The 27,650-nt window shown below is 37.7% G+C and overlaps 1 protein-coding gene across 6 annotated transcripts in view; it reads left to right on the forward strand.

Annotated features, from left to right (window-relative positions):
• The window catches only part of CDK14 (cyclin dependent kinase 14), a 329,577-nt gene that overhangs the window by 147,111 nt on the left and 154,816 nt on the right, over positions 1 to 27,650 (forward strand). For all 6 annotated transcript variants that reach the window (XR_014317025.1, XM_082754727.1, XM_082754726.1 and 3 more), the window contains 2 exons: positions 5,663 to 5,725; positions 20,099 to 20,222. Coding sequence is in view for 5 of the 6 variants with exons in the window: in XM_082754727.1 (XP_082610853.1) it covers positions 5,663 to 5,725; positions 20,099 to 20,222 (187 nt within the window). In the remaining variant the exon portion in view is untranslated. The remainder of the gene's footprint in view (positions 1 to 5,662; positions 5,726 to 20,098; positions 20,223 to 27,650) is intronic.

Below are 27,650 nucleotides of genomic sequence, written 5' to 3' on the forward strand. Positions count from 1 at the left end.
ATCTGAGGACATTTATAGCTTGTGGTTTACTCATCTATTCATAATTCAAATTCTTTCTTCAAGGAGAGAGGGGAGGAGTCTGTATTGTCAACATTTGTCTCATTCTTTTTTCCTGTTTGCATACCCTCTTTCTTCCAGAAGTAGAATGCAATGTATGTAAACCTCAGTTCAGCTGTATAAATATCAGCCTGGTTTCTTTTCCTGTCAGCAGATGACTATACACAGTATGCTCACAAACACACATGCATGTGTCTGCTAACATAAACCAGTCTTACTGAATAGAAGTGACCTTCATACACTTATTCACTGCCACAAATTTAAAGCAAAACCCAAATAAGTTTTTTCCATGTGAACCCAAAGTCGATATTTCGTAAGGTAAACATAAGGTAATTATATTTCATAAATAAATAAAAACACTTCATAAGGTAAACTTTTTGTGCTATTCTTATGGTAGTTTGTGGTATGGGGAAGTGATGAACTTCACAGAAAGAGCACATGAGCATGTTCTGCTTTTAAATAGTACTATGTTTGTGTTTTTTTTTTTTTCTTATTATTCCTTGACCTAAGCTTGATTTTAATTGACCCTTTCATAGCTTTATTTTTTTTTTCTTTAGACTGTATATTTATGTTAGACAACTTACTTAATTTATTTTCTTGTACATACAGGATTTGAGATACTTGTCTCCATCATATGGAGGAAAGTATTTGAAACTTACTGAATTTGGAGTGGATCAAAAATGGACATTCTCTTATGTCCTTCTACATACAGTTTAGAAATGGAAGGGTGGGAATAGCCTGTCTTAGTGTGAGTTTTCTCTTCCCTGTCCTAGGAGGCCTTGTGCAGTGTCTGTCCTTACCAGAACTCATGCTGCCCATCCAGGGAGGGTCAAGGCACTTGCAGAGGTTTCCTAGTGGAGGTCTAGTTACTTGAGATGGGCACTGAGGGATGGGTTTGTGTTTTATCTTGTTGAGAGAGGTAGCACATATGCTTGACATGCCTTCTCAGGGACATGGAGCTGTATGTGCCAGAACCTTACATTTGGGTCACATCCCTGGAGCAATGATCTTCTGGTATGATTTAGCAAAATACAACTCTTTGAAGTAATAAAATGCCAAAGTGTGTTGTGGGTGGCATTTAGCTATGATTTTGAAAATTTCCCCAAATTTGTTCAAGTGATAGGCCTCAGAAAAACTGCCATTTGCACTTGAGACCTATGTCTGAAAACTCCCTCTCCCCTCACAAAGACGGCTTTCACAACTTTTTAATAATGTAGATTGCATCCACAGAGCAAGTGAATTTGCTTCTGGAGGAGGCAGTAGTGGGAGGAGAGATCAAATTGTTTACTTGAAGCATAACAGATTTTGCACAAAATGTTGTTGTGTTAGTGATGTGGCAAAGTCAAGTTATTAAAAATTAGTGGGTGCAAAAGTAAACGTTGTGTGTGCAATCTCCTTTTGCCATCCTTGTGGAAGAGCCTATTGTGTAGATTTGCAGGGGACTGTGTAGTGAAGGCATGGCCTGGTGCTTATTTGACTTTATTGCACACTTTTTTTTTTTTTTTTTTTTTTTTTGTGGATGCCACAGTAGAAATTGTCATCATAGCCACCATTTTATGATGTTGTTGCGAGTTGTCTGCATCACAATTCAGAAACAACCGACTTCTGCTGTCCCACATGAGATTCTGTCTCCCTTAAAAAGTGTTTTATCCTCACACCTGTAACTGATGTCAGTCAAAACACAGAATGCCAAATACTCAGAAAAGTCAAAAACAAAGTGCTTTATATTGAGTTCCCCAAATCAGTGTTACCTAGGACTATTTTCCCTTTGCTTTAGTTCCCTACCTGATAAAAAGGAGTAATGCCACAGCTCCCCTGAATTGCTCTCAAAGTCATTTATGTTTGTGAAGCATGTGAATAGAGTAGCAATAAACAGGGCAGGAAAGCCTGTGAGATTAATATTTCTGCCTTCAAAGTAATAAATAAGCCAGAGACTTCAAGCTGTGTGAGAAAGGAAAGGGAAAAAAAGGAAAATCAACAACACAAAAACAGAAAAGCTGTTCTGTAATCAAGTACTCCTATTCTGTTCAGTGAGTATGTCTTATCTGGCAAGGGGAAAGAAGTTATGTGATCACATCAAACGTTTGTAAAGTTATCATAATGTATATTCATTGAGCAAACAAACAAAAGGTTGGATAAACACTGTTAATCATGGAGTTTTCTAGCTTTTGAGTTCTTCATTGTGGAAACTATATCTATATATTATATCTATATTATTTTATATTATATCTATTTAATATTTTTGTGTAGCTGTGATAAAGTGCTAACACAGGATTGGCATATATACCTGGGTAAATTAGTGGAGTTTTAAGACCAGGAATGAGGGTGATTCTGAATTCATCTAAAATATCAAATAATCTGTCAGCATGGAATTACTTGTGGTGATTTACCTGTGTTGGGGCTTAACAGTACAGCTGATAGAGTTGTTAAAAGCTAGCTTAAAGCAGAATTGGTCTAGCCAGGTCCACCTGGGATCGAGTGTCTCAATGTCTCAATGTGTGAGACAGGTATTTGCAATTACTTGGAAATCTCTGCACTGCACTTCTGCTGTATCCTGTTTCCCTGTAAGGTGTCTTCACCTCTGAGACAGTGGAAAAAGAACTGTAGAAGGTGTGTTGGTTCATTTGTTGTTTGTTTTGCTACCTTATTTCAGTATAGTTCTGTGTTAGGACTGATATGTAATTGAATCTTGAGTTTTCCTTCAGAGCATGTGTTCTATTAGACCAAGGTGCTAAGCACAGCAAAACCCCGGCCGGTGTCAAGGTGTGTCCTGCTGCATCTGCAGCTACTGTTCCACTTGGGGGAACATGGGGCCTTCTACCTTGAAATATAGTGTGAAAGGAAAAGACTTTATTCATCTATGTGGTACCATAGACATTCATGGAATATTGTTAGAAGACTACTTTTGTCCAGTTTTCTCTGTTTCCTTTTCTAATGCTTTTCTGAAACTTGCATTCATGTCGTTGTCCTCAGTGTCGCTTGAACACACAAGCACTGGAGCGGACACTTACCCGCCAAAAGGGAAAAAGGTTTTAGAAATAGCTGTCTGTGCAGTGCTGTCAGATTTCCTGGCTATACTAATACATAATTCAATGTGCATTGAGCCCCTACCTTGGGAAAAGAATAGCAGCTGATGCTGCTTTTGCTTTCCCTCTACCCTCTTTTTTTTTTTTTTTTTTTAGTCAGGAAAAATGGAAAAATGTTCTATAATTTTATGAGCTGCTTTCCCATTTCATAGCATAGTGTCAATTGCTCTTGTGAAACAGTTTCTAGCTTAGTTTTAGGAGGGGAAATTCTTGAAAAACTTGAAAAGAAAACACTTTGTATTTCTGTTTGCTGTCTGTCTGAAGATTTGGTAGAGGCTTCTCTGTGTGTGTAGCTTGTGTGAAGAAGAAAAAGTAAATGCCAAAAGACTGCTGCAACTGCTGCACAGTTGACTTTGTTAGTTTTCAAGAACTCTGTAGAAGCTGGTGCTTACATGAAATTTTTGGTGGATATAAGCAATAAGTTTTTGCAAGAGAGAACTACTGCTGCAGGTTATAGCAGCCTAACAGTTGAGCAGGTTCTTGATTTAGGAAGAAGTAGCGAATGGTACATGATGCAAACATGATCACGGGTGATGTTCACGTATGGAGGAAAAGCATTCAAATGATAACTGTAATATAAGGGGAAGAAGACGGTTTTATCCTCGCAGGTCATTACAAGTCTATTAGAAATAAAAAGATGACTTTTATTGCTGTTACTCATGATGTGGCTGAAAATGGTGGTCTGAGAAAGCTTTTGGTGAATAGGAAGGGACAACTAGAGGACAGCTGGGATGCTAGGGGTTCAGATGGGACCTTTAGAAGTAGCACTGGGTTTGTCTTCCTCTGGTCTGGTTTCTGTCAGCGGACTAGTTGCAAACTGCAGAAATCAATAGGAGGTGAAGGAGGCAGTAGGTTTCCCACTGAACAGGCTATGTCATTATGAAGTGCAGGGAACTGATGATCTTCTTTCAGCCAACCCAAATCAGTGAGCATGCATTGCTGGGGAACATGTGGTAGGAATGGTATGGAGGTGCCCCAATCTCCCTGCCTGGGCATCTAAAGCAGAAACTCAGACATTTTCTTTCTTTATTACTCCATTCACTAATACCAGCAGTTATGAATTGAAGTATTACTTACTGTTGCTTGTGTTTAGGAAGGAGCTCTGTTCTGCTGTACTTGGTGTGGTGTATCTGTTTGAGTGTGAGATTCATACAGTTCATTTTGGGACCCAAGCAATGTCCTGCAGTGGAAACACTCGCTTTCTTAAAGCCATGTAAGAACTTCTGAAAAAATGCGTTAATGCACAATGTAGTCAATTAGTGCATCGTACATCATTACAATCTTAATTCTACACATGCAGTGCATTTTCATAGTTTAAGACTTCAGAAGAGTAGAAGATGATACACAACAGTTGTGGTCAGCATTGATCTTGCATCTTAGCAGATGTAAACTTCCCTATGTAACCATACGATACTTCTCCAAGAGAGCACTAGAATGGTTCTTGGACTCAGAAATGTTGCACGGAGAAACCGCTTTGGTATGCCAAAGGCAGCTTTTTTCCAAAACTCTCACCTTGAAAACTGCTGATATTTTGTCAGTCTGTTTTGTATGTGAGGCAGGCATCGCCAAGTAGCTTTTCAAGGAATGCTGGATGATTTTTGCCAGATGTGTTCTGAAAACAGATGTGGAAGGCAGAGTCAGTCTCAGTTTTTGGTGGTTAATCCCATGAATATTTTTGCCTTGTTTATTCTGAATATAATTCCAGAAGCTGAGTTGTGCAAACAAATCAGAGAAAAATGCCACTTCACTGGCAGTATGCTGCTGACTCGTAGGAAAGTGAAGTACGAGAGAAGAATTTAGAGAAAATAGTGATTCCATAGTAAAAATAATAAATGCTTATTAGTAAGTAATAAATATTATAACAGTGAATAACATTAATCTATACATCGTAAGTCTACTTATTTTCTGAAAAGATTTTATGATATATTAGCAGGGAATGTATGCAACTATAAAGTGAAAATGTAAATGTTTGAGTCTTCAGTGAGGCTATTTGCTAAAGTATCTATAATTAATAGCTGTACATGTGCACAATATGTGCTTCTTTTTGAGCTGAAAAGTATTAAGTAACCTGATCTGCAGTGCCTTTGACATTTATTTTCTAAACTATTAAACCATCTTAATTTAGAATCACTATGAACTTATATTTTAAAAGGCAACATTTTAATGTGAATAATATGAGTAACATTTGAGGTTCTCCCTTAGTTTCTTCCTCTTCCACCCATATAATACCTGTATGGCATTGATGGTGATATGGTCCTTACAAGTTATAAAATGATACTGAAATTCAAATAATTAATTTATTATATACAGAGCAATGGGAAAAAAAATAATTTGCATTTGGTGAATACTCAGTCAAGTTAAGATTGTTTAAAGAAAAAAAAAAGGAGCCTAGAGGTAAGTGGAGGGGCAGGAGGGAAAACTTATTTTCCATTTGTTCTTTCCACTCTTAAGTAGAAGGATATTTATTATTATAGTCTTACAGATATTAATACACATTTTTCCATCTGACTTTCTTTTAGCACACTGATTTATGTCAGTACATGGACAAACATCCTGGAGGGCTTCATCCAGAAAATGTGAAGGTAAGAGTCAAAAAGAGAACACATTCAAGGCATGCACAGTAATGATGACTGTACAGAAAAAGTCCAATCAGTGGTTTCATTGAAGCTGATCATTATCTAAAGTGAAAATGATCAGCATATGAAGTACTTTTATTTTTTTTTTCTTTAAAAATAAAAATATTTGAAAGTTCTTATAAGAAGAACTTGTTAGAAGTCTTTAAAACTGATTCCAAGTCAGGATAGTGTTCCAATGTTGGTAACCCCTCTCCTCCATTCAAACATTGGCTCTTAAGACAAACAATACTGTCTTAAAGCACCTGAGCAAATATATTTTAGGCTTTCAGTACTAGATCTTCAGTGAGGTAAGTCATTGTAGGTTCACAGAATTTGAGGGAACTATTGTGAGTTATATTAGGTGAATGTACTTCTTTTTACATGAACATATAAAATCTTTTCACCTGTGTTATTTTGATTAGGTATTTTCGTAGCTGATCTCACAGTTTTTCTGTTTTTCTTCTGTTCTGAGGTAGATATTAAGAATCACTGTGCAGAAAGGGGGCCGTTATTAGAAGGATTTAATGAATAAATAGATTCGTAGAGACTTGATCCAGTTACTTTCTGGGAATTAAGCCAAATTATTTTAACATAAAAGGGAAGCCAGTCAGACATGCAGAGTGTGTCTTCTGTGTATAGATCACACAGATGATATTTGTTACACTTGTCTTGCACTTTGACATCATTCCCTTTGTTGTTCTACTTTGGAAGTGCTTAAATCTTCACTTGTCATACTGAGCATTTTATTCCAGTATTTGTTTTCCTGAACGCAGAAATTGAGAAATTAATGGAAGACATATTTTTTCTGGAAAACTAAAAATTTAGTAGAGAACTCGAAGTTTAGTGTAAGAAAACAAAATATTTTAAATGAGGATTTTTTTTTGCAATACCTCATAATTGTTGTACATCAATTAGTTGTATAACATTGATGAATTTTCTGTGCTCATTCACTGAAAAATGATGTGCAGTATATTAAATTAAATGAGAATGACTGCCATCAAAAAACAAATGGTACAATTCCTCCTTATCGTGTATGTTTGGCCAATCTAAAACAAACAAACAAACAAAATAAATATTTTTGAATAGATGATGTGAATGCTGCAAGATAACATCCTTGTAATGTATGACTGTTGCTTAAACATTTTGGTAGTGTGGACAGGAAAAACACAGGTGTCCTCTCAATTCCTCTGTGAGTGCAGGACTTGGACACATGGTGGTGGGTGAGGTGGGACCTGCTTTTCCATCGCTAGAGCTTCCGAGCTTTCCTTGCTGCTCGGTTTCATAACCTTAGTTTCATGTGCTGAATATGCTTGTTAAAACACTGGCTCTGTGCTTCATTTCCCTATGTAGAAACCTGAACATTCAGCTCTGAGAGGTTTGGGATAAGCTAAGATTAGTTTTGAAAGTCCTTTGTGCCGTTTCACACTCAAAGGAATGCTCCAAGGCTGCAGCGCTGTATAACTTAAGATGTAATATGCAGTAGACATAGTAGCTGTAATTGTTCCCCAATGAGAGGACATCGTAATTCACATAACTACTTTTTCTTGACAATATCAGGGTCCACTGAGCTTGTCTTTGAGGAGGATAGCCTACACGGGTAATTGGGCTTGCTAATGCATCACTCCCCTAAATCCTGAGTTACCTGTCTTCTAAAGCATATTTATTGCAGAAACTATATATAATTGTGGAGGCAGAAAGAAGATTTAGCAGGAAAGCTTTGGTGCTAAGCTGGCTAGCTGCTCTATAGGTGCTGCTGAATGGGGAGGGAATTGCAGCAACAGCTTTTCCCTTTCCAAGCTTGCTGCAGCTGTCTTTACAATCTAAGAGCAGTATTCAGCAACACTTCTGAAGTTTATGGGCACGTTAGAAATATTTCTCTGAGTAGCCAAGTGTAGAGTCTGATGTACTGCTAGTTCAATTTTTTTAATGGCCAGTTGTATTATTAAAAAAAAGAAACTGGTATAAAAAGGGAGAAAACATAGAGAAGTGGAAGCAGATGAATCTGCCCTTCTGCAACAAGCATCCCATTGGAGAAATAAAATTACCATTTTCTGTTAAATAATATTAATGAAGATTGTATATATTTAGTAATATCTCTTACCAGGCCAGCAGCCAAAGCTAGCTTTAATTTATAACAGTAATTACTAAAACCTAATGTGGTGTTTGGAGCTCCTACCAATCTAAAACTGAATTAATCTGTCTGGGATTTTCAGTGAAATCTTTACCTGCTCTCAGACTCCGTGTCAAAAATACCTGCTCAGCCAAACACACAAAGGTTTTCTTCAGCTGGGGGGACAGGCTGTGCAGAAAGGAAGGAAGGGACCCAGTCACAAACACTAACAACTCCCAGATCTCAGCAAGCATGCCAATTAAAAGTTTGCATCACTCTTGTCTTGCAGAAGAGATATGATGGTTACTGCATAATATCTCAACGCTTTGTTGCACTGTACTCAATTTGTTAACGCACGTAATCACAGTTCTGAGGCTTTGTCACCTATTTTTGTTCTTGCTTCTGGACACAGTTGTCTATCTGGAGCTCTAGTTGATGTTTAAGGGTTGAACTGAGCCATGTTAATTAGCCTTCTCTCCCTGCCAGACCCTTCTTGCTAGAGGTCCTTCAGGAATTTCAGTTTCAGAATTGTAGACAGTGTTTGTTCAGAATCACTGGTTATGTGATCCACAGATCCATTTTTAAAAACTTCCAGTTGAGCAATTAAATTCCAGTGGCAACAAATTAGTCTCAGCTCTCTGGGGCTAACCTGTGGGATTAAGCCATTGATGCTCCCTGCTTTTTAATTCTTTAATTGATGAAACTGCGGACTACTGATGGATATTCATTTCCTTTCTGTCTTGTTGCAAGCTATTATAAATACAAAACCAGGTAATCTTTCTTTTTCCAAAGAATGCTGTACATTATTTCCTGTAAAACAGTACTTTTGCAGAAGCAAAGCCATTATTTGCTTATGTTTTGGTTTCTATGGCACATGTTCATCCTAATTATATTTCTGAATTTTCTCCATATTTACAAGATAAAGACAACACTGTTCCCTCAGGCTTACTTTAAGATGAGGAACTGTAAATAGAATAAAAATCCAAATTACTTTGATGGACACACATACTGCTGTCCCCTTGGGTCTTGTGTTTGACACTGCCTTTCTTTGTGATAGGCTTCAGATGGGCTATTTGCTGTCACTTAAATATTTTAAATAAAGAATAAGCAGAATATACAAGTATTTGGAAATATAGAGAACATCTTAATTTGCAGTTGTAAGAGTCTTGGGAAAGTATGTTTAAGCAAAAAAAAATAAAAAATGTTTTCTAATGTATCAGGCTTAGCTTTTTTAGTGGGGTGTTGTTTTCACACATCATGATTTCAGAATTTTCTACTTCTGTATGAAAGCCCAAGCCTTACAAAAAGCATGAGGATTTAAGCCCTTCAAAGAATTTGTGTGTGAGGCTGTGAAGCTATTATCTAATATAGTTTTAAGTATACCTGTCCCTGAGAATGTTAAACCAAGTATTCTGATGAAAAAATGTGGTTAGGTGCCTGCAACTTCTCTATTAGCTAGAAGGAAAATTGGCAAAAAGTAATAGTTTCAGTCCACAGATTCTGTTAGTTCCAAATACAGAGTTGTATACATCTTTTGGTAGCTACCAAGGCTGTATATCTACCATTTATTTATAACTATGTTAATATACTGTGTGATATTACAACTGGAGGTGAGGAATGAGAAAAGATTCCTCACCTCTAGATTCAATAAGTCCTGGTTTATAGTAGGTGCAGACTCCTCTTCTCTAGTTTTGAAGATGTCTTACTTAGTTTTTCCAAAAGTGAAGGTAGGCAATGTATCTTAAGTACATGGCCCCACATGTAAGTTATGCCCTGTTCTGTTTCTGGTGGAAGCTACTGCTGCAGCCTGGATGGAGCTGAGAGCTGCTATCTTTTGTAGGTGCATCTTGTGTGGAGCTCGCCAAGCTCCAAAATGTGGTGGTTGTGGCAAATGGAGGTACAAGGCTTACTCCTGACTGTCCTGACTCTTCATTCTGGTCCAAACTGAAATCTGTACTGCAGGCTTCCTCTGCTACTGCTCATGCCTCTTGGACCCTTGAAATAATCTGGGTTGCTTCCTACAGAAGAAACTCAAGTGGTCACAGCAGCAAACTGACTGCCAGTTGGTTTTCATGATGATCTTCATTCTGATTTGTGCCTCTTTCTGTCTGGTGCAAGGCCACCTCCCCCAGCCTTTTCCATTTTCTTCTGGGTTCTCCTGAGACACTGTTTGCAGCTGTCTATAAATGGCTTTTGTTTTGTAAACTTATAGTTTAATTTTTAAATACTTTTTTCTACACTTCAGCACATCCTGTGAAAATGTATCACACTGCTAAAACTTTTTTTTTTTTTAACCTTTGAAATAGTAGCTCTATTTAACTGTATCTTTTACTTCATTTTATGGCATTCCTAGCTGCATTTCATTTTTATCTACACATAAGATCATTTTTTCATTTGGATGTGTTTGTTGTAGCTGAGTCAATTTTCTGTAACTCCTATCATTGGTGAACAAGTGGAGTGTAGGCTCGCATCTGTCATGCCTGCATTGCCTGTTTGCATCCCTGCCTTAAACATAAATATATTTATGAAAGCTGTTTTGCTTTTTAATTAGTGATGCTGCATTGAAATAGCTGCAGTCTTTTGGGAAAAGCATCCATAGTTTTTTCTCTCTGCCTTTTTTTCTCTGCTGGCAGCTTTAGAGGTAATATTACTTTTTATGAGCATTTGACTTCAATAAAATATCTTTGACAAAATAAAAAGACACTTGCCCCTGACCCACCATTCCGCAATCTGTGCAACACCAGACTGAGTGACAATGTGGTTGTCATCCAGACAAAAACTGTCTCTGTCTCTTAAAATCACTCACTAAATCTTTTACTTCAGGCAACTTGGAAGGCTTCTATCATCTACTGTGACTAGAGGGAGAAGGAACTTCCAGTTTGTTCTTCTTCCAGCTAATATTGCTGCTCTGATTTCTTCTTCTCCCTGGACACCTTTTTTTTTTTTTCCCAGGGCCAAAAAGCAATAAGGAGAAATATACAGGTCTTGTTGATGAACTTTGCATGCAGGGAACAGGAATATTTAGCCTTCTCCCAGGAGCTCTTATCCATCTCAATTCTGAGCCTTCCTTGTTCCTAGGAAGAGAGATGCAGCAGTATTCCATGTACAATTTATGGGCATGTTTTGAAGCAAAACCTGAACCAGCCAAGCCCTATCTCCACCCACAACCTTCAGAAGTGTGTTTTACACTTGTCTTTACTCACTATAAGACTGAAGGTCTGTGGCAGAGAAAATAACTCACTTTAAAGGTGGCATGTGATATCTGTGGCAAAGTATGGGTAATGAATTTCCAATGACTGACAGTGCTGTAAACTCTGGTACAAATATGCTTAAAATTAAGAAAGAAAGGGAAAAAAAAAACAAAAACAAAAACAAAAAACAGTTTCAGTCTTAAAACTATTACAAAAACAGTTTAAAAGAAAAATAATTAATAGGCATTATCGGAACATAATGGGGTGCTTTAACATTTGTCTGTGCTAAGTGCTCAAAAAGAGATCAGTCAACTTTTTAGTGCTCTGAGTTAAGAAAAATGAACAAAACTCCTGAATCAAATATGCCAAAAATATTGGATTTATTAAATCATGGTTTTATTACTGACCTCCTAAACAAGATGAAGTGTGGGATGAATTGAAAATGTTGAAATACAGTGAACATTATGTGATGTTATCAAAAATCTCAGGCTTACTCTGGCACTTCAGTCACTTGCAGTATTCATTTATTCTTCTCCATACTGCAGTGCTGTGAACATTATCCTTAGCTAGTGGTTGTAGTTTTTAAAGTAGAATCTGTGCTTGACAAGATGAATAATTTTGGCTCATTTAATGACTAATGTGAAAATTAATAATCTGAGTCAAAGCTATCGGGTAGTTGTCATCATATGTCTTTTGTAAACATAAATATTTGTAATTGAATTGATTACTGTTGTAGAATAATCTGAATCACAAAGGATAGGGGAGCATTCAGAACAGGGAAGGATTAGGTAACATATTTAAGCTACACAACACTGAATTGGATGTGCAGCTGCTGAAACTTTGGCAGTAGCAAAGCATTACAGGCTCTTGCTAAAGGCTCTTACTAAGCAGAAACTCCATTCATGATTAGTAATATATAAAAACATATGCTTGTAACTAAAGCATAGTATCCAAAAAGTATGATACAAATTATACTTTTTTTTTTTTTTCCCCCCCCTGGATTTTTGTTGTGGCCTCCCTGTTGTGCTTCTGTTTTCTTTTCATCGCGTGATTGGTTTGTGGTATGCTTTGAGGGAGATGTACGCTGAACCACAGGCAGGGCCTGCCCTGCATCTGTGTGGCACAAATGTGGGACAAAGTGATGTTGGAGAAGTTGTGGCATGTGAGCACGTATGTGTATTAGTGGTGTCTGACCAGAAGGTTGACTGCTATAGACTTAGGTACACTGGAGCTGGGCAGGTAAATCCTGATAGTCTATCTGGCTATGGTGAATTTTCATATCTTGTTTCACCCATCTCATTGACACCCAGAAATCTGGCAAAAACAATCTTTTACTCTAAAGTGAATGCATAGTATGGTGGTCCTTTTAATTTTATCGGTCATTACTGGAAGCAAATCAAATTAATGTCACGCTTTTGAAATCCCCTACTCACTGAAATTAGCAATGCTGCCGATGTAGAGCTGAATTAAAAATGTATTCAAACAGATATGCTAAGTAGGAAGCGAGGCTGCTTAATGTGGTTGAGAAGTTGCTATTTTTCATTCCTCATTCAGAGAACAAGCAGGTGTACGGCAGACAGAATAATGTTATGCCAAATTAAGGTTGTCTTTTACACATGGCATTGAGAATTGATTATTTAAATTAGACTTTTTAGTTATCAGACATTAAATATGGCATCAGCATTTCACTCTACTTTATGTCAGTCTTGTCACTTCAAGTAATGATTTGATAATATGCACAACTGTGAACAGTAAATGCAGAATCTTTATCAGTGTGTTAAAATTCACGCTAGAAGAATGTCACTTTTATATTTACTGCAGTGAGAAATGTGTGCAAACCCTAAACTGAAATGAGTGTGTGCATGTGTAATTTATTGTCTGTATGAACATAGTTCACATATGGCAAAAAAAAAAAAAAAAAATAGGGCTGAAGAAAACACTTTCTTTCTGTGTCTAAAAATTGTTGAGGCACCAATTGCCACCCTGACCTAGTTCAGCATGGGAGTGAGTTGATAAAAGGGAGAAAAGGAGATTTAATTATTTCATTAGAATTGAATTTTATTTTTACATTTGCCATTCAGGAGTAAGAATCTGAAAGTGTCTTCTACTTATTGAACATTAGCAGATGACTCTAACTGATCATAAGGGAGTGTCTTTATATTCAGTTAATTAAGCACACCTTCCTCCTTGCAAATGACTGTAGTTGAACCCAAAGGGGAGAAAAAATGATTAAAAGAACATCAAAGAGAATAGAAGTTAGCCAATTAACACTTTACAGTCTCTTTTCTGTACAGTTCTGCTTGCCAGTAAGTAGAAAAGTCTATAATATATATATATTAAATTTTATGATCTATATTCCCAGTGGCTGTATTGTTATGTATTTCTTCTTGAAACTGTCTTTGGTAAGACTCTTATGTAAGGAAGGCAGAAGCAAGTTAGAAGCCTTTAAAAATGCTTTTTGGAGAGAAGTATTTTAAAATTCTTTTTGAGAGAACTCAGTTGGTTTCAGGGAGGTCAAATAGGTGTAACTTTAATTGAAATAAAGCTTATTATGATTATCAAAATCGATCTGATTCAAATGGATAGCATTTTTTTTTTATTCAGATAAGTTCCTTTATTCTTCAGGATGCAAACTCATCTCAAGTTAACACTGTCCCTGAAATTTCTTCTTGTGACTATTTAAGCAAGAGAGTCTACAAAGCTTTGACCTAAAAAGTTCAGTATTTCCCCAGGACATTTTTAGAAATGAAAAGTTGCATTTTATCCTGTGGATATTATCCTGTTTGGAAAGAGATAATAGAGATAATAGCAAGCCAGCAGTGGTAAAAAATAAAAAAAATAATAAAAAAAAATGCTTTATCAGCTTTTGACTTGCTAGCCAAAGTCACACAGGTATATTTCTCATTGCCTCAGTGATAATACATCTTACCAGGTAGGTTTTTTTTCTGTATTGTATTGGTTTAAAACAACTGGATCTAAAATTCCCAAGCAACATAGTAAACTCAAACCTAGTTGAGCATAATGTTCAGTTGAGTTTATTTCTAAGGCTGTGCGATTGTACTGCGTGGATTCATTACCTCCTTTTGCCTTTGTAAATAGCCAGTAATTCACAGAAGCCTTATCCTCTGGAGGACAGGGAGAAGTATGTTGGTTGCAATCATGAAGTGTCCAGGGTTGGGTTACTTTTACAGGTATTTTTAGATTTGATGGCCTATTAAGACTGAGTATGATATCGATTGATGCTGAATACACACTAGAGAATTCAAATTATTATGTGATACCCAGCTGGTGTGCTTTAATATGTACAGCAAGCAGGAACATGTGTGTTATTGGTGATGAGTGATGTTAAAGCTTATGCAGTATTGTGTATTACTTTTTGAAAGTAACTATGCTAATACAGCAATATGAGCTTGCTAAAGGAGTGGTACATTAATCTTGTCTTGCTTTCAGCTTTCTTCTGAACCACTCAAGGTCCAGCTTAGCTCAGCTCCATTTGTGTTCTCTTGCTGTAGAGAGACCAGAGCAAAGATGTGGACTTCTGTGCATCTTCTGTTGTCTAAAAGTTTCCATGTAGCTTTCTACTTTTGTATCTAGGCCCAGGTCCTTTATTCCCACAATAAAACATGTGGTAAGGGAGCTCAAATGCAAGAAATCATTCAGAAATCATTCTGTGCCATCAGGAAAAGATTGTTCCTCACTGAAAAAAGTCCCTTCAAGGGCTTATTTGCTTGCCCTCTTGGGCAGCATCCATACTGTCCTTGGTACCTCAGCAGATACTGTGTGGAAATGCTACATTTCCTGAAGGATCTCTCTGGGCATGTTGTGAATTTCTTCCTGCTTTTCATGTACCCCAGCATCCTTTGCCAGGAACTCTCTTTACCATCTCTGGGAATGGATAGCAATGATGTGGAGTCATCTAAGCCGTTCTACACAGATGATCTGTACATGAGCATCCCCCTTTATCATTAGATTAGTCAGAGCTGCCTGAACCAAAGTCAGAAAGCATTAACTCCCATCATTCCCCTTAGATGTGTTTTGGATGGCCTGTGTCAGTGTTTAGTTTACAAGCTCATTTGGATGAGAAGAGCTCAAGATCCTATGTGACATTCAGAGGCCAACAAGATAGTAAAGCATTTAGCTGCATGTGATCCATCTTGCAGCTGTTAGATGTGTGCATTTAATGGTCTAGCTTGTACGCTTGCCCAGACTCATGAAAAACACCATGAAAGCAAGAATGTTAATCCAGGCAGCTGGCAAGTCTTTCAAAAAATTTCATTGGTTTAAACAGGCATTTGGTCAAATGTTACATGTAGCTCGAGTGGCCATCCAGGACTTATACCTTAAAGACTACATTTATTTGCTGTAGGTGCTGCTATTTTTGTGTAATTGAGGTTTTTCTCTTGTAAGTTTCAAGGACAGCTAATAGTCACAGTCCATAAACTCCAGATTAGCTTTGACCTACATGCAGTTTTCTCATTGTGACAATGAAAATTCTTCATTAGAATATGTAGTTCAGACTAAAGTGAAAGCTGTGTAACTGTTAGGGTAGAAAACGTGTTTTTTGTTGTTGTTGTTGTTGTTGTTGTTGTTGTTCTCCTCCCTCCCCCCACGTATCCTCAATAAACAAGACCTGAAACACAAATATATATATTGTCTGAATATAAAACTGTTAAGTGTTCTCCTGCAAGATGAAGCCATGCCAAAACCCTGATTGCTATAGACTAACCTCACTTCTCTTTTCTTTCTATTCCAATTTTCATCACAATGACCCTTGCCATTTTATGAGTCTTTCATTTTATTGCTAAACTGCCTTTTTCACTATCTATGCAAACAGTATGCAAGTAATGCCCTAGTTTGTTTATCACAGGATATTTGATGGTTATATAGCTTTGTTTATGATGATGCAAATATTAAAGCTAGTAACATATAAGCTCAAAAACCACAAATCTCTTCTGTAACATTTCTACTTTCACGACTAACAGAAGGGAAGCAGAGAGGTTTCTCAGGGAGAGCTTTCCTCAAAGACAGCAGAGGGATCTTGTCTGAGAGAAAGCAAAACTATTTCCTGAGGCTTCAGAAATTATTCTTTCCAATTCATTTTTTCTTCTTGTGGAGCAGGGAACACTTGAACATAGAGAGGCTCTTCTGCTATTCTCGCTTTCCAAGCAATCTCAAAGGGCACACAGTTTGCAAAATGTTGTACAGCCAGGACTTAGGTTTGTATTTTTACTTAAATAATAGAATCATACAATCATTAAGGCTGGAAAAGACTTCATAGCCCTTCTCTGCACCCACTCTAACAGATCAACATCCTCCTTGTGCTGGGGTCCCCAGACCTGGGCACAGCACTCCAAATGAGGCCTCACAAGAGCAGAATAGAGGGGCATAGTCACATCCCTCAACCTGCTGGCTGCTCCTCTTTTGATGCAGCCCAGGATGTAATTGGTCTTCTGGGCTGCAAGCACACACTGCTGGCTCATGTTGAGCTTTTTGTCCACTGCAACTCCCAAGTCTTTCTCTGCAGGGATGCTCTCGATGTGTTCTGCTCCCAGTCAGTGCTCATGTTTGGGATTGCCCCAACCTAGGTGTAGCACCTTGCTGCAGAGTTCTTGTGCTCTAAGGAAAACATCCTTAAATAGTTGCCAGCTCTGTTCAGCTCCTTTGTCCCTATGGACAGTGTTCCAGGGAATCTCATCCACTAGGTGTTTGAGTAGCTTGAAGTTCAGTCTTTGGAAGTTCAGGGTCCTGACCATGTCCCTTGTAACCATGTTCAGGGTCCTGACCGTGTCCCCGTGTGACCACATCTACCCTTTCCTTAAACACTTCCAGGGGCAGTGACTCCACCACTCCCCTGGGCAGCCTGTTCCAATGCCTAACCACTTTGAAAAGAATTTTTTTTTCCCACCTGAACCTCCCATCGTGCAACTTGAGGCCATTCCCTCTAGTCCTGTGAGAAGAGACTGACCCCCAGCTCCCCACACCTTCCTTTCAGGTAGTTGTAGAGAGTAATGAGGTCTCCCTTGAGCCTCCTCTTCTTCAGACTAAACAATCCCAGTGCCCTCAGCTGCTCCTCACAGGACCTGTGCTTCAGGCTCTTCACCAGCTTCGTAGACTTTCTCTGGACACATTCCAGGGCCTCAATGTCCTTCTTATAGTGGGAGGTCCAAAACTGAATACAGTACTTGAGGTGCAGCCTCACCAGAGCCGAGTACAGGGGGATGAGGTGCGGCCTCACTAGAGCCAAGTACAGGGATCACCTCCCTGGTCCTGCTGGCTGCACTATTCCTGATACAAGCAAGGATGCTGTTGGCCTTCTTGGCTACCTGGGCACACTGCTGGCTCATGTTCAGGTGAGCATTGACCAACACCCCCAGATCCTTTTCCTCTGTACAGCTTTCCAGCCACTCTCCCCCAGGACTGTAGTGCTGCATGGGGTTGTTGTGACCAAAGCGTAGGACCCAGCATTTAGCCATGTTGAACTTCATCCCATTGGCCTCTGCCTGTTGACTCATACTTTCCATGTCCCTCGGCAGGGTCTTCCTGCCCTCTGGCAGATTGACACTTCCCCCCAACTTGGTGTCATCTGCAAACTTAGTGAGGGTGCACTCAATTCCCTCATCCAAGTCATCAATAAAGATATTAAAGAGGATGGGCCCCAACACTGACCGCTGGGGATCACCACTGGTGACCAGTTACCAGCTTGATTTCACTCCATTCACCACCACTCTCTGGGCCTGGCCTTCCAGACAGTTTTTAACCCAGCTAAGAGTGTACCTGTCCAAGCCATGGGCTGCCAGCTTCTCCAAGAGGGTACTGTGGGAGATCGTAAAGCAAAGGCTTTGCTAACGTCTAGGTAGACTATGTCAACAGGCTTTCCCTCACTCACTGGGTGGGTCACCCAGTCATAGAAGGAGATGAGGTTGGTCAGGCAGGACCTGCCTCTCATGAACCCCTGTAAAATCTTTTCACGTTTTAGTATCACCAAAGTAAAACAATGCTGATTGGGAAAGGAGAAAACAAAACTTGACAAAGTTTACCCTGTAATGAGTCGAAGGTGATTTTTCACCTTCTATTTCACACAGTGTACGTGAGAGAGTTAACTGACTTTTGTGGAAGTTCTTCATTAGAAACATGTCTAAAAGTTTGGAACAAACCTATGTTCCAAAGCTGTCCTCAAGAGCAGATGTTTATTCTGTTTAGCTATGAAATTGCTGTGTTTTTTTTTTTTTCTTAGTACAATGTGTCAAATCACTTGACGCTTTGCATTAAAGCCAAATGAAAGACTGCATTAATTAATATATTTTGAATTACAAAGATCGCAGTGCTGTAAGACAACATGATGCTTAAAAATAACTGTTGAAGTTTAATGTCATTGAGTTAGTTTGGCAAAATGGCTATTTTCCATATCTTTTATGAAAAGAAGTTGGAAGTTATTTAGTAGAATTTAACTTATATTTTAAGACTGTAATGAAAGCCATTTCTGCTTCCTGTCTTTAAAATAGTTTTTGTGTACTGTGAGTTCCATTTTAACCACAATTCAAAAAGGAATGTGCATGTTACTTATGACTTTCCTGCTATTCTTTCTTTTGTTTCTGTATTTTGCTCTTAAGTTTCCTCAGCACATTGTTAAACTCAGCCTTGGCAAGAAGGTGATTGATATGGCTCTTTGTGCCCTGGCTAAATAGCTACACATACAGTGTATTGTGTCTGCACTTTGGGAAAAAATGAAGTGCAATTAAATTCATTTCAACTTCAGTAACATGACATTTCTGTTTCTCTCATGTCAGCTTTTATTCTCTTCTATAATCAGATTTTGTAACCCCTTTTATATTGTCTCCTCACTCAGCAGTCACTAAATAGGATGCTTGTGTTGCAAGTGAATTAGACATTGTTATGTGCTCAGGTTGACTTTTCCCAAATCTTTGGTGTGGTTTCCACAGCTTCCAGGGGAGCATGTTTCACCAGCTGGTGAGCTGTGAGGCATGAGGTCCATTCATTCTTGAATCTTCCATTTTGGGCATTACAAATGCTTGTTCTGTTCCAACTCAGAAACGGTAGTACTTCTTTAAATATTTCATGCAATAGGAATGATCTATGTATTAGGAGAGATTCTTCAGAACAGCAAAGAAAACTCCTAGGAAACAATTAATCACCCTTTGTATTGACAGAAATCTGCTAGTGAATGATTTACAGCCTTTACAGCAGGTGCCACTAGAAGAGTGCAGGAGAATGATGGGAGAGGAGTTGAAAAGGGGAGGACAAAAGATCTCCATCATCCAACTCTTTGTTCATAATTGTAAATTACAAAAATACAAAACAACAGTGCTTAGCTCTAGGGAAAGCATTTGTAGAGTACAGTGAAGAGTTAAAAAACAAACAAACAAACAAAAACATGAGAAATGAGTTAGGTTCTTATTTAAATTTAAGACTATTATAAGTAGGTTTAAACAGTCATCTTTTTGTTCAGTGTGAATTGTCATTTCTTAATGAAATATACATAAGCAACTCCCATAAAAGACTTTGAAGGGGAAAACCTCTCGTACTTACAGATTACCTTGGGTACACAGGCATTATTGTTATACTATTAATTTCTTTGTTTTAGCTCCAATCCCATCCCCCAGCCTTATCTCCCCATCCCTATCCACCCTGTACTGTTGTTTCCTATAATTAGGGAAGATACACATCTGTCTTCAGGCTACCACGTAATCTCTAAGGCCATATGGGTAAATGGAATATAATTATAATTTGGTAGAAATCGAGCCTTCTGCACATGGGTATATTGCTCTTATTCTTTTTAAAGAAGGCAAATTGAATCTACAATATAGTAGGGCTTGGAGAATGGAGTTAGTCCTTGCAAAGTACATATTTTTTAGATTGAAATTTCATTGTGTTCAATTTGGGTGGGGAATTATGCAGTTTGGGAGGAATTCTAACACAATGTTACCACAATATGCAAGCACCCTGCATATTGTGAAGAAATCAGCTGTGGTTATATGCAAAATATTAACAGAGGTCATTTTTTGTCCCCCTCTTTTTCAGTTATTTTTATTTCAGTTGCTGCGAGGACTGTCTTACATCCACCAGCGTTACATTTTGCACAGGGACCTGAAACCACAGAATCTTCTGATCAGTGACACGGGGGAGTTAAAGCTGGCAGACTTTGGTAGGCAAGCAGTTAATTACAAGTCTCTTATAATGTTGTAGGAATGTCAGACAGATGGTTCCATTGATTTCTCTTCCCCCCACCCTATTCCTTAGACACACCTTCTTCATTGTAGATAATTGCACATTTTTCTCCTGAGCGAAGAAATTGATTATGGTCAACAAAATGCTTGATTAAAAGGCAGCAAGTGAAAAACAAATATATACTCCTGTTCTCACCATGAAAATAATGCTGGAAGTATTTCAGTTTTACTTGTCATGAGACCTCTGAATTAAAATTCAGAACCTTTGAAAAGAGAGATTGAGAGAGAGAGAACTGACGAAATACAGGATATGTGAAGAGCATAGTCACTTTGTGCAAGCAGCTCTAGGGTTGTGGAGATATGGAAGTAGGATTAACTTTCATAAAATGACGATTGATTGAAAGAGACTGAAAGATTTAAGAATATTTATTCTTTCTAAAGATAAAAGGAAACTAAGATCATCTGGACTGCTTTCAGTATCCATTCTTAGTCCCATATGGGGAAAAGCTTTATGTGAAGTATAGAAGCAGGAGAAATTGTCCACTGAAAGGTTAGCCCTTTTTTGATATATATATATATATACGTATATATATATTTAATTTTGATCTTCAAATACTTTTTAGTGACTACACTGGAGATGTAATCCTTCTTCTGGAAGTTAACATGAATACAGATGTGGCAAATGGCAGTATTTTTCTTTAATGATTTTCAGAAAATGTTGTAGGAATTTCTCTTTTTCCAGTAGGTCAACTTGTCAGCTACTGATTCCAGCAGAACTTCTGAAGTAAGCTGAAAATATGACCTATCAGCTTTTTTGAAATGTCTTTTATTTTTATGACTGCTATCCACATCAGGCTTCTCATTTCATTCACCAGCAGTAATGAGGAAGCCTTATGTGCTAATTGGCAATTTCACTGTTAATGTAGTCCTGGTTTTTGTCTTTTAATTAGTATTACTGCAATTAACAGCTCAGTATGTATTTGCTGTGCTGGAGAATAGAGCAGAAATTCAGGTGGACGCTCCATAAGAACTTGATTGTGAGGTGATTAAAGAAACAGTATTAGAAACAGGAATAATTTATTTTTACATATCATTTTCTGTGGCTGTTTTTCAAAACCTGGAGGATGCGAAAAGTTTCTTAAAGAAATGCTTAAAAAAAGCATTCCTGCATCTTGTATTTTACTGTAAGATTCCATTTCTTAAATACTTGAAACAAACAAATCATTAAGTGTTTTTGTTTGCAGTGAAGTATGAATTAGTCTTATGTTGATGATATTGTGCTGTTTGAAATAGATATTTTTGTTGTATTGTTGTTGTGTATAATACACTGTACAGTTACCTGAATCCCAAATATCCCCATATTATAAATCCTTCAAGAGATTATTATGATAGTGCTCCAGCTTTGGAGGATACTGAAAACTCTGACCTTACAAACTCCTTTGTTATGTACAGTGTCTCATATGATGTGTTTGTTTTTTTTTCCCTTTATTTCTTCCCCCACCCCTCAAGCTATATGGCCAATTTGAAGCTATTAAAAAAAAAAAAGTCATTCAAGAAGAATTAATCTTTTGAAAATATCTCCCTTGAAAATAATCAACTATAATGAATTAGTAATAATAATAATAAAATAATAATCTATCAGATACAGATATAGTCAATCTGTTATAATTTCATGTTTTTAGTTGTTTCTCTGACTGTAGTCTCTCTTGGGCTAGAAACCCATTTAAAGTCAGTTAGTGTATATAGTGATGCTGATCCTCATCTAGGACTGCAAGACATTGCTGTATATTACCAGTACTCAAATAAATAAAGTTAATAGTCCTACTTTGGTTAAATTTGTTGGTTAAATCCTGCTCCATGTGTGGTATAATGAAATTCTATCCAAGCAATTTGACAAACATGAAGTGTCAGAGCAATAAGTCTTGGTTCTTTATGTTTTATTATTATGTTAATGTGAAATCCCTGGAAAACCTGTTAAAAATGAAGAGAAAATTAGAAATTTGAAAAATTCAGTGACCATTGCTTAATTCCACAGTAGCCAGCCCTTTCCTTGAGCTAGGTCCAGTAGCCTTCCTTTTGTGGCTGGATACAAGAGGCCTTCAATCTTTTCAGATGTGTTTTTAAGAAAACAAACAAAAAAAACCTTTCCTCAGCACTGCTAAATTCTTTGTTGGAAATGTGAACCGGTCAATGTGATGCCCAACTCAGACGTACAACTATGTTCATGTTGGCTGATGTTCAGTAGAATATAAGAAAGCTTGGGACATTTATGTTCCTTATGTGTTTTCACCTTGTTGTAGTAGGAAATGGAGCTCTCACTTCTGAGGACTTTTTTGTACCTCATTGCAGCATGAGGCTAATGTTCCTTTGCCAACATCAAAGGCAATATTTTCTCAGCTTTGTGTTGGCAGGAATTAAAGATTGACCATTATGTATTATTATGAAATGAAGAATAAAGGTGTAAAAGTAAAACTAGAATGAAATACCAAGTAATAGGCATGTGAATGTATAATGTAGTGAGGATTTTTTTCTGTTGTAAGTTTGTCTTGATGTAACAGAAACACCTGCATAACCCCCTCTTATTTACTGAGAGGAGATTATATGACTCCATATTTTTTTTCAAGCTGTATTTTCTTTCATGGCTAATGAACTTGTAAAATTCAAAACCAGATGGGTTAAATTTCTCTGAGAAACAAGATGAAAAATTAGATGTGATGAGGTTAAAGTTTAAAGGGTTGTGACCTCTTTCACTGAAGGCATGAGAAATGAGGGCATAAACATGTGCATGCACATATACATGTTCACGAATGCATGTTTACCTATTAAAACACTGTACCATTAGAACCCATCTTCCACTTTCCCAGTATGAAAGACTCTTCTTAAACAAGATGTAAGATACAGTCTTGCTTCTCTTTACATTTTTCTTCCGTAAATGACTAATTCATGATAATGGCTTGGAAAGGAAGTTGATTTAGATTATATTTTTGATTAATTACATGAGAAGTGGTATGGAAATTAGAGAAATGGGTGCTTTGTTTTAGAATTCACTCAAGGCAGAAGAGAACTTATCATGAAATCAGTTTCTGACAGAGATAGCGTTGACTTTGCTAGCAAAATAAATATAAAATCCTAGAGCAAAGGCCTTTTAGTCTCTAAGGACAAGATCTTCAGATTTTGTTTCATAAGTTTATAAAAAATCAACAGTTTGGCTGAAGGTTTTTAATTTGGCATCAGGCTTATTTAATCTCCTCAGTGTGGGATATCAAATACTTAAAAGCAGGCTGCAGTAGATCATAGTTCTTGAATAAACAAGGTAAAAGAAAGGCTATTCATGCCTGCCAGTGCATTGCATTGCAGCTGAAGTGGAATCTTTGAATAACCGTGGGCATGTGTTTTTCTATAGCACAGCTCCCAGACATAGATACTCCACTGTGTGGGAGTGCCTTTGTTCAGATGAATGGGAATTTGCTTTACTGTTCGTTGTGCTATAGTTGCTATGAAATGAACATTTATGAGAAGACTCGGCAGTAAAATGAAAAGGGATAACAGAACACAGAGACTTTATCAAATTAAAAATTGATGAGGTATAAAAAATGGCTTCCTTGAGAAGATATAATAGGGAAGACTACTTCTTGAATAATTGTTGCTCTGAAAAATAGTCCTTGAATTCTATTCTTGCATTCTTTTTTTTTTTTTTCTTCAATCTAATTAAAATTCCAGAGGAAATTAAAGTATATAGGAATTTTCCTTATGAAATTAAATGCAATAATTATTTTTGATCCTGCACTGTGAATTTGTCTAGCTGTCTGTAGTTTTGGTTATTTTCTCCTGTACATATATCTGTCTTGAGTAGAAATAAAGTATTAAAAACTTCTAATGAGTATCACCATAAGCAATTACAAACTTAAATGAACAGAGCCTTGTGCTGGATGTTAGCCACCACATAGACTGGGCTGTGTAACTGTTGCTTAGGCTTTGATTAGTTATTTCTTCACTTTTAATTTTTCTGTGCACTATTCACAGATGTATTTATTTGGCCTTTGGATGTGTATTGACTTTAAAAAAACAAACAAACAAACAAAAAACAACTTGGAGCCTTTGTTTAGGAAAATCATTGAGCAGCTTTAAAAGCAAGGTGTGTTTCAAAAGCAAATGCATTTATGTTAATTTTAGAGTGTCAAGTGGCTGTACAGCAGTGGATAGGAGCATGAACCCAAAGACTGAACACTAAGAATATCTTATTTTTTTCCAAGTGTTACTTGCAATCAGGTGATTATTATTCTAAGCAGAATACCTTTCTAAGGAAGTATGTAATTTGTATTAATATTGAACAATCATTCAAGAATTCTTTGTTTTATTTATGTATGAGGTACATATTATAACCAGTACCACTTGTCATTTCCACAATCCTTCATTTTTAAGCTTGAATTCAAACCTCTAAAAGATTCTACCAAAGACTGGAAAAGCAAATATAGATGACAACACTAGAGGAACAGACTGCCAGGCACATTATCTTTGACTCTGCATGATGGTGCTTCTGAGTGACCACTCAGGCAGGAGGGTCTACAGTGTAGACAGGTCTTAGACGGCAGCAGCTCTGCCATCAGTGAGGAGTTTAAGGCACCTGGGAGGAAAATAAGTTGGGGCGAAGAAGGAGGCAGGCAACAACAGGCTGTTGAGGAAGAAAAGTAAAGATGCTGGAGGAGCATTACGGAGAGAAGTAATAAGTGGTTGTGGAAAATGTAGGCCCTTAGCTATGTGGAAAATGTAGGCCCTTTGCCAAGTGGGGCACGTGAGGTAGTCACAGCAGACGCAGATAGGGCTGATGTGCTCAGTGACATCCTTGTCTCAGTCTTCACAAATGAAATCTCACAAACCTATGTCGTCAGAGACACGGTTCAGGGAGGAGAAGAGTGAGTGGAAGAGAACTGAGTCAGGGATCTTCTGAGAAATGTTGACCCATGCAAGTTCGTGAGTCCAAACACGAGACTTCTTGAGGGTACTGGGAAAGATGACTGATGTCATTGTGAGGCTGCTTTCTATCATCTTTGAAAGATTGTGTCAACTGGGGGAGGTCTCCAATAACGGGGTAAAAGTGAACATTGTACTAGTTTTCAAAAAGAGCAAGAAGGAAGGTCTGGGATGGGAAGGAAAGTTCCAGGGATGGGAAAATGGTGGAGCAGGTTCTCTTACATACAATACTTGTTGTTAGAATTTAGTTATTGTGTATGCCAATATAAATCAAGATTGGCTAATCGGTTATGCTTACATCCAGATTATTACTTTTAAACTACAGCTCAAAGTTTCTGAACGGCTGATAGCAATCAACAAGGAGGTGGGAAGTGGATCCTTTCCAGGAAGGATTTGTCTTTCTGTGTTTTGTTTCTTATTCTCTGTCCCCAAACTTCAATTAGAAGCCCAATATTCTGACTCTTCTAGGAACAATGTGGACCTTTAAACTGATCATATTATGTTTTCTCTTACATATTCTTTAGTTTGAAAAATGTTGTGCTCTCTGGCTTGAAAAAATACATGTTATACTTGTTATTAGAAATTTTCAGATAAAACAGTTATGGAACTTTTGAGGGCAGGCACATTGCATGTCACTTGCTGATGTATTGAAAAATTCCTCAGGGCATCATAGGTATATGGAACAAAACATTTCAGCTTGGTTTGCATGTGAAGCAGTCACAGCACCTCTGACACTGTGAGAGAAACTGACCAAATTAAGAATCTTGTTCTGCTTTATCTGTTAGTTGATCAACATGCTGCTGGGAATTTTATGTCAGGGGATTTCTTGTTTGTGAAACTTCCCTGCAGACACTTTTCCCATTTGTCTTTTCTGCTAGGCCTGCAGTATAGGTGAACTGTACCAGTTGTGTGGTTGAGAAGTTTGAAGATCTGTTTGATCTGCATTTTGGACTGTGCAGTTTTCTCAAGTGCAAAGATCTCCTATGTAATCACATCTTTTAATTGGGGCGTGATTCTTTTTAGCATGTACTCTGACTTTCTTGCTATGCCATGGCTCCAAGACACAGTGTATGGTTGTGACTGTGCAGGTACCCAAGAGGCAGATGTGCAAAATATAATTTCAAAGTGTGAAAGAGAAAGTCTAGAAGGTATTGTTAGCTTGACTGTAATTTGAAAGGATAGGAAAACTTGTTGATTAAATTATTAACATTATTAATTTTTTATTACATTTTGTAAGGCTTGCATAGAAATTGCCCCTTCACCCCCTTCCCTCCACTGATTCTTCTAAGTTTCAGTCTGTTAAAAAAGCCTCAGGCTGTGGTAATGCCCCAAAGAGTTCTAGTGTTGCAAGGTGAGTGTGAAAGAACATTAGGAAATAGGTATTTTAATGTTCTGGGGCTTGTTCCTGCAGTCAGACAGTTGCTCTTTCTTGTCTGTGGGAGTGGGCTTTGGAAAGAAAAATGGCAGAAGAATTTTCATGTAAATTTCTTTGCTTTAGTCTTCCAAATAACACGGACCCTAAAGCCTTTCAATTCAGCTTTTTGTTATCTTTTGGGATCTTCTTAGATGAGTAAGGAGCTGCAGGAGGTCTAGCATCATGGTGGAAATACTGCCTTACACTTTCAGAATTTTCTTGATATAAAACTTTGTGATGTAAGAAAAGACAGTATCAAATAGGTATGATTGAGCCTTGCATCCTTTTGGATATATAGGATGATTAATAATAGATAACAGGAGCAAAGAGGCTTGAGGATTGTAATAAAGAGAATTGTACTCCATGGAGTTGCAGTTTAAAACTGCAGCTGAGTATTAAAGAGGATGTTTCCATGAATTTCCATACAGATTTTACTGCAGGGAGCATGTTGGAGATATGTCATGAGGGACAAAACGATTGCTGTATAGTTAGTTTACTGTTAAAATGATTAAAGCTATGTTGATAACTTGAAAAAATAGTTCTTTTTTCACAGTAAGAGTCCCATAAGGAATTTCTTTATATGCATTCATATGAAATGTTGGATAGCATAAAAGATTGCTCACACTATGTTTTTCTGTGTGAATGGCCCACAGAGTATCAGTTCTTGAAGATATCAGTATATGGAGTTGTCATGGTGCTGGAAGTTTCCATTTTCGGTGATGCTTGGTGTAATTGTTTGCAAAACTCCTCAGGGAATGTTTCTAGCTGTGGGCTCGCAACCTCTAACCTTCCTGGCTTTAGGAAACAGCAGGCTGGGTAGCTGCAGTTGTATGGTTTGAGGATGAGCTGTAGGAGCTGCCTGGGTCACTTTGGAGGTAGCTGACCCACCACAAACCCCTGCTGCTTCAGGAACAGGCTGTGCCAGGGCTGGAGAAATCATGGAAGATGTTTGAATGTTTTTATTAAAGGCTGCTGCTGGTGATGAAGGGAACCAGCATACCCAAAATGTAGGTCTACAGAC

This window comes from Aythya marila (genome assembly GCF_965140915.1).
Source record: "Aythya marila genome assembly, chromosome: 2".
Lineage (NCBI taxonomy): Eukaryota > Metazoa > Chordata > Aves > Anseriformes > Anatidae > Aythya > Aythya marila.